At 41.2% G+C, this 14004-nt stretch overlaps 1 protein-coding gene across 1 annotated transcript; it reads right to left on the reverse strand.

The window, feature by feature from the left end:
- Positions 1–269: 269 nt before the first annotated feature.
- On the reverse strand, positions 270–13116 carry TMEM30A (transmembrane protein 30A). Its single transcript, XM_071548624.1, has 7 exons — positions 12790–13116; positions 7255–7371; positions 6542–6649; positions 5398–5485; positions 4806–4949; positions 2692–2898; positions 270–1785 (listed from the first exon to the last, which is right to left on the reverse strand). The coding sequence occupies exons 1-7, from the start codon at positions 13099–13101 to the stop codon at positions 1592–1594; spliced, it is 1170 nt and encodes a 389-aa protein (XP_071404725.1). The 5' UTR covers positions 13102–13116; the 3' UTR covers positions 270–1591.
- Between the last annotated feature and the right edge of the window lie 888 nt (positions 13117–14004).

A 14004-nucleotide genomic window follows, 5' to 3' on the forward strand; every position in this document is an offset into this window, starting at 1 on the left:
ACTGGAAACGCTGCCCCATTCCACAATTTATCCAGATTTACACATGTAAACTGTTAGGTTACTCAAGTAATTAAGAAAAACCACTCGTGTTTGTATAATAAATTAATAAATTTTGTTTAAATCTGCCTATACATTAAGATATCGGACCATGAATTTTTGTAACAAATATGCAATCCCAGAAATACAACTCACTTAAAACTGCACTTACACCTAATGATGTCTTCATCCAGATGAAAATAAGTGTATGTTCAAGAACAAAACCAAATCTCTTATTAAATGGTTTGCAGAATTTATTAGGTCTCTTTTAATATACTCAATACTTTATCAAGCTAGTTGCATATAAAGTGATCTCCACCATATACATTACAGTTTCTGTGCATCATCTAAAAAAAAAAGTCACCAAAAAGTAATATTTTATACAGGTTGCTGTTAACTTTTAATTAACCTAAAGGTGAAACCTTCTGTAATTTGATTTAAGACACTAAGCTGCACATTGCTTCTAACTGCAATATTTAAATTACATTTCACAGCAAGCTAAACCTGCATTTCAGGAAAAAGAGGTCACTACCATCTCAATTTTTGAATTTCTATAGTTTACTTCCTTAACACCGCAAAAAATTAATGTGGTGCTCACTCCGAGTAAGGAAAAAGTATACAATTCCCTTACAACAAAGCCTGCTCAGAATACATATGCCTTAAGAAAATTAGGAAACTCCTCCAGTAAAAAGAATTCACCTCAGTAATTCACCCAAATTTGTGAACAGAAAAAAACCTTTTAGGTTCTTCTTGATTAATGCTTGGAGCTGCTCATAAAAAGCAAAACCAACAAGCACAAAAAGTAAACTAGTATGGGATATGACTTTGAGCAAAGAAAATTAGAAAAAGCAGATTACACCTGCAACAAACATGTCCCACCCAGTCTTTTAAAGAGACTCACACAGATAATTAACAAATAGGTTTTCTGGTATCTTCATAGGATGCTCGTTTACTGGCCAGGCACATCTATTGTAAATATAGAAAGAATCCAGAGTGCTGAATTTTATACAGCACTTAAAGTGGGTAGAACACAGGAAAAATATTTAACAACTTGTATAAATATATTAAAATCTCAGCAAGAAATGTAAGAGCCCATGCACACAAGACAGTAAATTGAAAAAAACATTTAAAGACTTGACTTTTCCTTTCAACAGCACTGACACCTGAATTCTGGAAAGTTAACAATTTACAGTATCTTACAACAGTCTTTCTCCACACAACCTAAATGTACTGAATCATACCAACATTACACAGCACATGAACAAGCAGCAGATGCATCAAGGGAACAGGAGCTATATGCATCATGTGGCCTGCCCAGTTAGAGGCAAACATCAGAAAATTTGTTTCTGACATAGGCAGAGATACAATCAATAGAGCTAATTGTATACCCGTCATTTTCAAGAGTTAATCCACAGAATGGGAAAGGGGAGCTTTAGATAAAAATTATGCACCCAGTCTCAGAAGTGACAGAGGCAGAGATTTATCTTTCAAAAACTGGATCCGTTCTGGACTGGCCTTGATGCACATGCAGTACATTTATTTTCAGAATGCAAGATTAATTGGGAATGTCTGCACTAGTGTTTCGATTGCCATATTTGTGATGGATGATTAGCAAAACCACTCCCAAGAAGAAGCATATGGACCCAACAGTGATGTAAGCAATTCCCAGAAAGGGATTTTTGCCTCCCATCCACGAGATGGTGCTTAGGATCATCCTTTTTCGTCCATCAAAACTGTGTACAGGATAATCTGAAAAACATTTAGGAAAACAAGAAGCAAGTTTCCAAACCTAGCTTGATATGGTCAGGCACAGGAAAATTTTGGGCAATTTCATTAAGGTTCCAAATACAAACTGCTGCTTTTGAATACTGGAACTGCAAACATGAAACATTCAGCTGTTCTTTTTAGGCTAAGACTAAACTGGGCACTGTCAGCTACTTCAAGAAAACTGCCCAACCAGAAGTTAACTCCTTTTTAAGGGAAGAATAAACGTATGATTTTGTGGGCTTTTGAAAGCAGCTTCAATAAAGTGAGGAAAATATAAATCTTGATTCTTCAATATATTTTAGTACAAAATTTTTCCCTATGTTCATTCAGTTTTATACACAGTCCTCATAGTTTTGCATCAAAAGAAAATACTGCAGTCACGGTATAAAAATGATCTTTAAGTGCTTTTGAATTTGAAGAAATCAGTAACTACAACAACCCTCCTCTTCTAGTCTCCTGCTCTTCTTCCTAGTCTTTAGGTTGTCCAAAATGGAATGACAGACCTCTACCTGATCCACATCTCAGGTGGTTTTCCAACCTCTAAAGTGTCTGCCCTTCGTTATATAATGTCATTTCACCTTGAAGTTGCAGTTCTCAAATTTATAGGCTACCACCTACCTCTGCTCTTCCCATTTTCCTGTGCATCTCTCCATTCCTTTACAACACCCAAGGAATCTGATCTCCCTCTCATTATGAAGCTACACATTTTATAAAACTAGCACAGAAATAAAAGATGGTAACATTCTACCCTTCTCTTCGTACCAGTTTTCAACCACAACTCAGTAGCATCTTTTTACAAAAAAGGCTAGTTAATCTGAACTTGCAAATATATGCCTGTGTAATCCAGCTAAGGACCTTAGCCACTTTCAAAGGCCTTTGAAAGGATACTGTAGGCAATCTCCAAAGAGTAGTTTCCAGCCTGCAAGGTAGGCTGTAAGTTATTCTTCCTTTCAATGAGACGATACAGCTTGCGGAACGTTGGCAGAGCAGCCGTTCGCATCCACACAATGAAGTCTTCATTGATAAAGCCATTGTTGTCAGGCTCTGAGTCCAACATATACACTGGCTTGGGCCAGTTCACAGGTTTTGTTGTGCCTAAGTTTATAAAAAACCAAACAAAGTATTTCAAATACAGGCCTGAGTACCACACTGGCTCATCAAAATTCATTCTCATATTACGAAACAAACATATTAACTTCTAAACAGTATAAACAGACAGGCTGACTCACTACTATTGCAACACACTGGGCTGTTTAGAGAACTTTTTATTTTGGAGTTTAAATTGTTTAATTTCTATAAATAAATAGCTTGATTCATGACAACACCTGTCCATTTGTTTCAAGAATTTTGCCTTCCCTATACATTCATATGGCTCAAAGCAATACTTGGTGAGACAGTTCTCCATTATGACAACAGCTCCTCTGCTTACCTGGTAAGAGTTTCAGCACCATTTCCTGAACCACAAGCAGGTAAAATTGTGTACAGTATTTTTGATTATGTACAAATGCTTTTGCTAACAGTATTGGAAATACAATTCCACGTTATATTAGGGTGAGGCATATGCTTTTCCAAGGGTAGTCATCCCATTGGCAACATGTAATTTGGCTGTGATTAAGCAAGAAACCCGTATCAGGTTAAACCTGAAGTTACTATATACCTTGCATAAACACACATGCACTTAGAGCCCTATTTTCAGATGTAGAAGCCAAAGGAAACTTTGCTTTGTCAAAAGGTATCAGTCACTTCTAATCACAAAAGAAGAATCATTTTTTTAGAAAACTTAGCACAATCCAGCAGTAGAAACATTTAAATGAATACTCCATATGAAGAGTTTCATTTAACAACTGCAGTATTTCTCTACAATTTAAATCCAAGCATTATAGCAGTTGTACTGGTCTTTACTGGAAAAAAGTTAAATTTCTTCACAGTAGCTGGTATGGAAGAATGTTTTGGATTTGTCGTGGAAACAAGTTGTTGATAACACTGGGATGTTTTTGTTCTTGCTGAACAGTATTTGCACAGCATCAAGCCCTCTCCTGCTCCTCACCACACCCCACCAGTGATGAGGATGGAGGCCCATGAGAGACGGGGAGGGAGCACAGACCTGACAGCTGCCCCCAAATGACCAGAGGGATATCCCATACCATATGGCATCAGGCTCAGCAATAAAAACGGGCAGGTAGAGGGGCTGCCTTTGATTGCGGACTCAGATGGTGTGAAGCAACTCCTTTTCTTTTGTATTAATTGTTTTTATTGGGTTTTATTTTTCTCTCTACAATGGCCATGCCACCCTGACACCACATACCGTCAGATCTCGGAAGCTGACCAGGGTCAGCCCCGGTTAGTACTTGGATGGGAGCCCTCCTGGGAATACTGGGGGCTGTACGTTCTAGTCCTGAGGACTTCACTGCCAAGCTCACTCAGTCATGGCAGATGAACCTTAGGAGTTAAAGGGTGGGGCCAGTTCTGCACACGCTGTGCCTCACCTAAAAAATCCACTGTGCAGGCTGGAAGGGCACACCCACGTGGGGAGAGCCCTTCCCAAATCTTCCGTTCACAAAGCCAAGCCATGATGATGATGATGATTTTCCTCCCTCTTTGTTGTTTGGGGGGATTTTGTTTGTTTGTTTGTTTAGTTAGTTAGTTAGTTTGACGCTTAGTTGCCAGCTGGGGTTAAAGCACAGCAGTGCACATATTACACGGTTTTTTAGTATTCAAGGTAAAAAATAATCAGAAATCAGAAACAAACCAAAGCAATGATCACAGTAAAGATAAATCCAAACACTTTCACATGAAACTGAAACTTGCAGTTTTCATTACTTTAAGACAACCTTTCTTAATAGCAGAGTAGTCCTTAGCTCCGATTTCTTCACAGAACCACAACATGAGTTACATGAGTACATTTGATAAAATGTCAATGAAGCAAAATCATTGGAATCAAAAATTTGTTTTGAAGCATTTTGTTATTCTTAAAATTTCTTTTTCATTTTTTCTTTTTTTACCTTGGAAAAGTGCAGTTAAGTTGTTTCCATCTCCTGTAGGGTTCCTGAACTTTACATTTTTATCTGTCCACCATGCAATGCCTTTTTTAATTAAAGTAATCGGAGTCCTTGTGTCATTATCAATGCGGTATAACTCCAGTGTATCTAAAGACAGTATCAAATTAGAAAACCAGATGAAGACATTTTCATTAGACAGACAATCATGACAGGTAGTGAAACAATTACCTCCAAGAGAAAACAAAACAAAACCTTGAACAATGCATTTACTACCTGCCTGCCACAATCACAAGTTGTTCTGTAAGAATCAGTATATTAGATAGCAGTATATTATGCATATAGAATATCTATGTTTCTACTTCATAGCAGTAGCAGCTTCTCACAACAGGTATTTCCATTGTTTGTGTGCTATGAGATTCAAAATTCTCATAGCAATTCTGAAAAAAGCAAGAGCAGTACAAGATATTTTGTTCTGAACAATAAAAATGTGTTAATCCAAGCCCCCAATGTCTTTACTCAGAATAATCTGCAACACTACACAAAACATACACTAGATTCCAGAACCATCTAAATGATAATTTAAGTGTTACCATACCATTAAACATACTGTTGGCAATAGCTCCACAGGGAGCAATGGGTTTGTCCTCATTTGTGCGGTAAGGTTCACATTCCTTACTTGGATTCTGATAGTTGGAAAGAAAAAAGGCAAATGAGTCTGGGCTGTAACCAAGTAACCTGGTTTTTACTACAGTACTTCAATACTGTTCATTTCTTAAATGTACCAAAAAATAATCTTTTCGAAAGGCAGGTTATTTACAAATATCTCAGCATTCAATGCTAGTTAGCCTGATTGATTTTTCTCTTACAGGCAGGAATAAAACATTAATAAAGTCAGAATCTCATCGTGGCCATAGTAAAAATAAGGTTTTTCTTGGAAGCTATTAGAACTTTTATCTTTTAATAAAAACACTGTCCAACATGAAGTATTCTAGTACTCGTTTATTAAAAAGTTTTATTTGAATATGCATCAGTGTTATGGAAAGTAACACTATAACAAGAAAGCAAGCACAACATGAAATACAGAAAGCAGAAAGAACTCCAACAGCCAGCCAAAGTGCAAGAAGAAAAAGTCCCCCACTAAACTTTGTGTCAGGCATCTAATGTTGCCTCTTGAAACTCTCCCCTTTTTTAAAGCTTAAAGGTAAAAGACGAGAATCATTCTTGCTGGAGTGGGAACTCAACCGTTATTTGCACTCATAAAAATCAGGAAAAGGAGAAGTCTAGCCCTAAACATTACAGTGCCTTGAACAGAACACACAGAACCGATATTTTCCAATATTGCTTATGTCCCATATTGAACTAGTCAATAAAAATGATATTTAGTTGCAATACTCAAATAAATGCTAGGTAACTGACTGTTATTTTGTGCTGAAAATGAAAGCTTCAAACAGAATGGGTAGAAACAGATATTATTGAAGATAACAAGACAGTTTAAAACTATTCCAGTGTAAGAAGTGTTTGCAAGTACTGCACTGCTGTCTGCTTAATGAAATGATCAACATGAAATTTTATAATGTTTTACAGTTATTTTCCGTAAACAAAGTATCAATTCCTTATGGTTGCTTTCTTTATGCAAAAATTTTAGTACTTTGTGATTATTAAACTAAATACTGTATATGGTGATTTAGGCAGTAGTTATAAAGTTAGTAGCTTATTCATAAGTAAGCATGAATACCTACAAGTAATGAACTGTTGTCTCCATTTAACTGGCTGTCATCTCGAGATTTCACGTAACGACGGTGGTTTTGATAGAAGTTGGAAAGTCCATAATACATGAATACATTGCTCTACAAAAAGCAAGATGCGGAAAGAGAAGTTTTCATTCACACAAACCTTCAATTTTAAGCTCTTTAACTCTGCATTTACAGCAACATTCATGAAGTAAGACCCTCAATCCTTTCTTCACACTCAGTACATGAGAGTACTGTCCTAACATAAGCCGGCAGCCTGAAGTCGAACAGTATAAACGTGCCACTATCAGAGTGATTGATATTCACCAGCACTAATCCCAACACCTGTCACATTCGATGTAGAACATGTAAGCCTCATTTGCCTCTAATTTGTCAGAAAGCACTTATCTGATATTTCCAATTCTTGGTGAACTCAGTTTTTGTAAATCATGCAGGAACAGCCATCTACTCTCCAGCCATATAACACAGTTAAATCTGGATGCATAAAACATTCCATTTAATGTTTAACATTCCCAGATAAACAGATGCATTAAGAAACATCTCACCCCTGCTAATGAAAAGGGGACCCAAAAATCAGATCCAAGTTCACAGGAGAACTAGACAGAACTCTCTAAAATAGGAACAAAACAAAAACTTAAGTGACAAAACTTTCATTTTGAACATGAAACAGATCCTATCACTCTGCATACAGGGCAGTGTACCTCAAATGAATGTTCCAGCGTGAAGTTGATGGTGCAAGTACAGGGTGGTGTGCTGTCCCAGGACACATTTAAGCATTTGTTGCAGGGACTAGAAGGCTCTGTTCCTGTATAGTCAATCTATAACAGGAAAAAAAAAGTCATTAATTTCAAATGAGAGAGCAAATAAAAATTATTACTAAGCCAAAGAGTTTTTGTGGCATTAACTTTGCAATCATATTACACCACAACACCAAAGGCCCATTCAGGTCTATCTGAGAATCTCAAGAGGTGTCTTCCAACCTTAACCATTCTGTGATTCTGTAAACAATTTTGTGATTCTGACTGTATTCTTGATTTCAGACTGAAAGCAATTTGATATTGAAGTGAGGTTACTGCTGGGGCAAAACCAAACAAAAATGACAACCCTCACCCCACCTCCCAAACAAAAAAACCCAAACAAATAAACCACACCAAAACACAAACAGCAGACACTTCAGACAAAGTTTCCAAACACACACACTGTATGACAAGCACATCTCAGCTTTTACATGCTTTCCAGAGAGCTTAAGCTTTTAAAAGGCTAGGTATTTAATAAAAAAAGATTTTCATTAGGAAACTTTTTTTGTTGGTCATTTTAAGTCCCTAATTAGTCAGAAGATTAAAAAAAAACATTCAAATCACTTAATGCCCAAAAATTGCTCTAAAATAAGGAAAGATTAAGACAACAATACTGTTTTGCCAGGAATGGTAAAAATAATCAGTACACGAACAAGAAAGATGATTAGTATTAATCTGGCTTACACAATATTATCTGTCTTTAACAGTGTAGCCCAAGAAACAAGCTGTTATTTGAACTCTGTACATTCAGGCTACCTGGGCAATGTTCATAACATACCCTCAGCAGTCCAAGCCAATTCCAGTGGCTTGACCGCGTTAGCAGCATGTGCAGCTCCAGCAAGTGTAGCAGGGGAAACCTTCCATCTGCCTATAAACAATATTATGTCTACACTTACTCTGGACTTTCTGTTTCAGAATTTACTCTCAGATTGGTGCCCTATATAACAAGTTATGCCAAAAACTGTAATGGCAGTAGCATTTAAACTACAACACCCATAGAGCTTTATGAAAGGCTGCTGCAAATGGTTTGTCCTGATTTATGTTTGTAGAGAAAGGCATTACCAAGAATTAGTGATTTACAATTTGTCCTAATACCCATATTAAGGTTCGCTAAAACAAACACAGAGTTCCAAGGTTCATGAAGTCTTTTTTCCTCCGGATCTTCATCAAGGTCTCCCTTCCTGTAATTTTTTCAGTATCTATTAAAGTTGAAACCCTTCCATCCGCACTTTTATTGATGTCTGCTCTGCTGCCAGATTTCTGACAGACAAGACCTACACCCTAATCAGCCTAGCTGAAACGACACAGCTTCAGAAGGTATTAGCTGGCACAGAGAGAGAGAGGATCACATAATCTTTGTTCCTCGGCTGAACAAGATGCTGAGTTTATGCTGATCTAGAAATAGCCCTACCGCAGAGCCCTGAACAGCTCTGTTTAGCTACAGCTGACAGACAGACAGACCACTGCTCTCAATAAACAATGCATCTCATTTGTCCAAGGCTAACGCAGGGGCGGGCGTGTTCTGCTACAGTAAGCTGAAGCAAGCATTTCCTTTAGAAAGAAATTAAATCCCTGTATCTTGAGCTAGTTCTCCAATGGTTGGAGAAGTTTTAGATCAAGAACAAACTGTATGGTTGAAAAAGACCTAAAGACTTTACATTTCAAAAACCTAATTGACTAAATTCTGTGTAGCATGAAATTGATGCATATTGAAGCAGAACCATCCTTCTGACGACCACTGTCAGCTTCCAAAAGCTTTCCTGTACAGTAACTGCCAACACAAATGTCTTTTTCTGCATCCACATTTACAGGTTACATTTAACAGAGATTATTTAAAGCAATAAAGGCATCTATCTTCACCTCTTGACAAAGTAACAAAACCAGTTTGACAACTGAAGGACTGACTTTAGAGTCCACAGCAGGAAGCCACCTGACCCCACCTTCTGTCCCCTGAGATCAGCCAGCAGCTAAGTGTGACAACTCCACACCATGAGCTTTTCCCAAACCCTGATTTAATACTCTGGGTATATCAGAATTACCCTGCACCAACGGCTTTTCAGGCTGTTAATGCCTTTGTCAATTTATTTACATATTTTTGGTACAGAAATAATGTAACTATTGCTCACACATTCTTCAAAACGTTGATGATGCCCTAGACTTCATAGGCTGTCATATATTTATCCTCCTCTATTTGATCACTTCTTGTATAAAAGGCATCCCTTAACTCTGGTCCTCTTTGCTGTTCCCCTCTGTAGGTTTTATTCAGTTGGTACAACAGTTATCTACGTCCTTCCAGTTCTCCATTGGTATCCCTGCCTTCAGTCAATCTGGCTTTTTATTACCATTACGCATATCACAGCAGCACTCACAGCACAAAGATCTCTTTCCTACATAGTTCATGTTTTGGATATTCCTCAACTTTTACCACACATTACTATGCTATAATTCAAGCACACCTCAGCTGTTGGAAATCTTCCACGTTCGAATTCAAGAGCACTCACATAGGGAACCAGTGGAAGTGGTACATTTTGCTGCTCAGTCCTTGCACCTGTGTGAGAACAGCACAGTTCACAGAGATGGTGACGGCTGTAATATCCTGTTCCAGAAATGGGTGACTTGAACTTAAATATGTATTTCAGGGTTATAAACTATACATCCTATTCAATTCCAATACAATAAGTTTACGAGCATATATATACACATATATCTATGCATACACACACATTTAACAAGTTTGCTATTGCTGGGAGGTAGGTGTAAATAACGACCGCTGCTTCCTCCTCCAGTTACATTTTTAAAAAAGCTTAGTCACTGCTCCTAGCTTCTTGACATCTTGTCTCCCACAGCTAAATTTACAGCTATTTGTGAATAACATTTTGAGGTTGTAACAAAAGTCAGCATTCTAAGAAGGGAGACAGGTCAGCTATGCATATAGGTGGACAGCAGTGTGTTAAACTGCATCCCTCACTGGTGTTCAGAGCCCAAATGTTGGTCTGTAAAATGCTTTACCTATGTTTTGTTGCTGCAACTGCAAAGCCTTTTCTGAGTTAAACTTCTTTCTTCCAAAATTCAGCTGCCTTTAGAATGATAATCTCACTCAACAAGCACTTGATAAAACACATACAAGGATCAAAGGACAGAACTCAAGTTTCCCCATTCTGACTGAGCACACTCTCAGAAGTTAAGTAATCTGTCTCTCCTGTCCTCACAAAAACCTAACAATTGGACCTTTGGGAACTTCAGTGAGGTGAATGATAGAACAGTGAATCCACACAGCACAACAGACAAACAAATGAAACCCCTCCCAGTCTTGAACTTGAAATTAGAGAGGGTTGAAGGCCAGCACCTGCCAGCTGGTTTCCCCTACAAATACTCCTGCTGTATATGTGCAACTTGATTGCACAGGCGAGCATCAGTCATGTTCCCAGCTCTTCTAAGATTTCTGTGCAGAACGGTAGCTGGGAACATCCAGTTTTTGACTTCCAGTGGAACTTACCAGGAGTACATGACTGAGCTGTATATGCACACAGCAGCAATACAGACACAAGAATTTGCTTACATTTTTGGACTCACAGAGCATTGATGCATCACTGGTCCCTACAAATTAATGCAGATTCAGCCATAATGAAAAAAGGATATATTAGTCCAACTATATTAACCTTACAATCAGTATGATCTAATGATTGGCTATTGCTTTACTATAGAAATGGCTATATTAAATGCAGTTGTCAAAAAATCACAGCTAGTGAGTTTGGTTTTCTGCTTCTCTCAATTGAGTGTCATGTTGAAAACATGGGATTGTATTTACCTTAAATATGGCTATAATGTGACAATTTAAACATCTACATGCCCATGATAACTTGGCCGTTCTCTGAAGCAGTTGTGTCAGTTTTCACATGTTCATCATACCTCCAAAATCTGACACAAGAAGCAACTTCTTTCCAAAAATGTATGCTTAAACACAGATGTAGACACTGTAAAATATACTTCGGCTTTAATTTTCTTCCCCTTCTGCTTTTCTCCTTGACTGGAATTTTAGTTCTTAACATAAAATGAAAATTAAACTGGTTTTATTATGGCATTATTTGCATTTTAACAGAAATATGAAAATACAATTCACTGCCTCCCTCAGGATTTCTTTAGTTAATTGGACTTCTCTGCCACATTGTCACCACTAGCCAAGCCACTCTCTTGAACACTACATATTTGAAAGTGGCAGCATACCTCCAAAAACCAGAATTACTTGATCCACAAAACTTCATATTCTCCAAACAACAATCCAACAAACAACTACACACTTTTCCCCCTACAATCAGTCCCGGTCAGGTTAGCTCACTGAAACTAATCATAGCCATCAATTTGCTTCTTCAGGCTGTCCCTGAGCCCTGCAGGTTGTTCCCTTACATACAACACAAGTGATTCTGTTATCAAATGGATCCGCCTGTGATACACAGTTCCACTTCCTGCTAATGCTCACCAACTTTTCACAGCAGTAGCCCGACTAATTATCAGATGTAAAAGACTCAGGTTTTTTAAGTGCAATTAGGAAAAGCCACTCTCTTCAATCCTCCTTTCCAAGTTTACTCTGGACACCCTGGTTTCCCACAGAGTGCCCGAAACGTTAAACCATCTGTGAACGTAATTACAGCAATACATTCAACACAACTCTGTCCTAAAATACAATTACTCTGGAAAAGTCGAAGATACATAATCCACTGCCACAAGCTATCCCAGGGATGATGCACATACTAATGAAAAGGCTTAAAGGTGACCTCATCACTGGCTAGAACTACCTGAAGGGAAGTTCTAGCCAGGTGGGGGTTGGTCTCTTCTCCCAGGCACTCAGCAATAGGACAAGGGGGCATGGGCTCAAGCTCTGCCAGGGGAAATTTAAGTTGGGGATCAGAAAAAAACTTCTTTCCAGAGAGAGTAATCAGGCATTGGAATGGTCTGCCCAGAAAGGGGGTGGATTCACCATCATGGAGGTTTTTAAACTGAGATTGGATGTGGCGCTGAGTGCCATGATCTGGTAAATGGACTGGAGTTGGACCAAGGGTTGGACTTGATGATCTTGGAGGTCTTTTCCAACCCAATCGATTCTATGATTTTCTTCTATGAAAAAAGCTTGCTGAGCTGTGTCGATAAACGCTGCAGCGACTCCCCGGGAAGCTCTCTCGGAGCACCGGCAATGCTAACAGGCGGGGCACGGCCTATGCGGAGGTGACTCTGTAAGCTCCGTGTCTGTTCGGGCTAATTAATGGCCGCTTTGCTGACGAACACGAACGTGACACCGAATCGGAACCGCCCGAGCGCCGCGTCCGCCCTGCACAGACCCCGCCGGGGCTGGGCCGGATTGCCCGGGATGGGCCCGGGGCAGGCGATCCCGGCCCGGCCCCGGCGGCTCCCAGACCCCCGCCCGGGCACCCCCGCCCCGCGCACCTCGTACTCGCGGATGTTGTTGGAGGTGACGAAGATGCCGATGCCTATGGGGATGAAGATGAGGCCGATGATGAAGAAGGCCGGCAGCACCGTGCCCGCCGTCAGGATGGGCTGCCAGGCCGGCAGCCGCTGCTGCTTGAACGCCGTGTTGTCGGGCTTGCGGGTCTTCACGGCGCCTCCGGCGCCTCCGCCGCCCGCGCCACCGCCCGGCACGCCGACCCCGCCCGAGGGGTGCCCGTCCGCCTCCTCCTTGGCGCTGTAGTTCACCGCCATGGCGCCACCGCCGCGCTCGGCGCCGGACACACCGCGCATGCGCGCCCGGCCGCGGCGGCGCGCCGCTGTGACGCACCGGGCTCTGCGCCTCCCGGAGCGCCGGAGGGTGGGATCGCGGGAGCGGGCGGGCCTGAGCCAGCCCAGAGCCAGGCCAGAGGTGCTGCCGCATCGCCCACAGCCACCGCCGCATCGCCCACAGCCACAGCCAGACGCCTCCTGAACACCTCTGGGGATGGCGACTCCGCCGCCTCCCTGGCAGCCCATTCCAATGCCTGAGCACCGTAACAGTGAAAGTGTTTTTCTGATCTCTAGCACGCGTGGCCGCTGTCTCGGTTTCAGGCCGTTTCCTCTTGCCCTCTCAGTGCAGGGCATGGGAGAAGAGACCGACCGCGACCTCGCTAAAACCTCCTGCCAGGGGGTTGCGGAGAGCGATGAGCGCCCCCAGGAGCCTCCTCTTCTCCAGGCTAAACTCCCCCAGCTCCGTCGGCCCTTCCTCATGAGACATGGGCAGGCCGCGCAGGTGCTGCCGAGGCGGGCCGGGCCCGGGGCCGGGCTCCAGGCAGGGTCCCGCCGCCCTGAGCCCCTGGGCGGGGGCAAGACCCGGGCCCGCAGCCTCATCACCCCCGCTCAGTGTTCCAGGAGGGCTCTCCAGCCCATCGTCCTGCCACTGCCGTGGAAAGGGATGCTGGTAAAAGGCAGCATCCATTGGGTCGAAATGAAAAGGTCGGCTTCAGCTTCCTGCTCTCATTACTAGGATTAGTGCTATGGTACAGATGCAGGAGAGTTGTGAGAGCTTGTCTTAATGGAGCTGTGCATGCTAACCACTGCTTTTGAGAGCTGTTTTGCTTTGTATTCCTGTCAGCTGTCAGGAGGTGTGTGAACTAATCAGTGCAATAAATACAGAATCACAGAACTGATCAGGTCAGAAGGGACCGCAGTGGA

Source organism: Pithys albifrons, chromosome 2 (assembly GCF_047495875.1).
Source record: "Pithys albifrons albifrons isolate INPA30051 chromosome 2, PitAlb_v1, whole genome shotgun sequence".
Taxonomy (NCBI): Eukaryota; Metazoa; Chordata; class Aves; order Passeriformes; family Thamnophilidae; genus Pithys; species Pithys albifrons.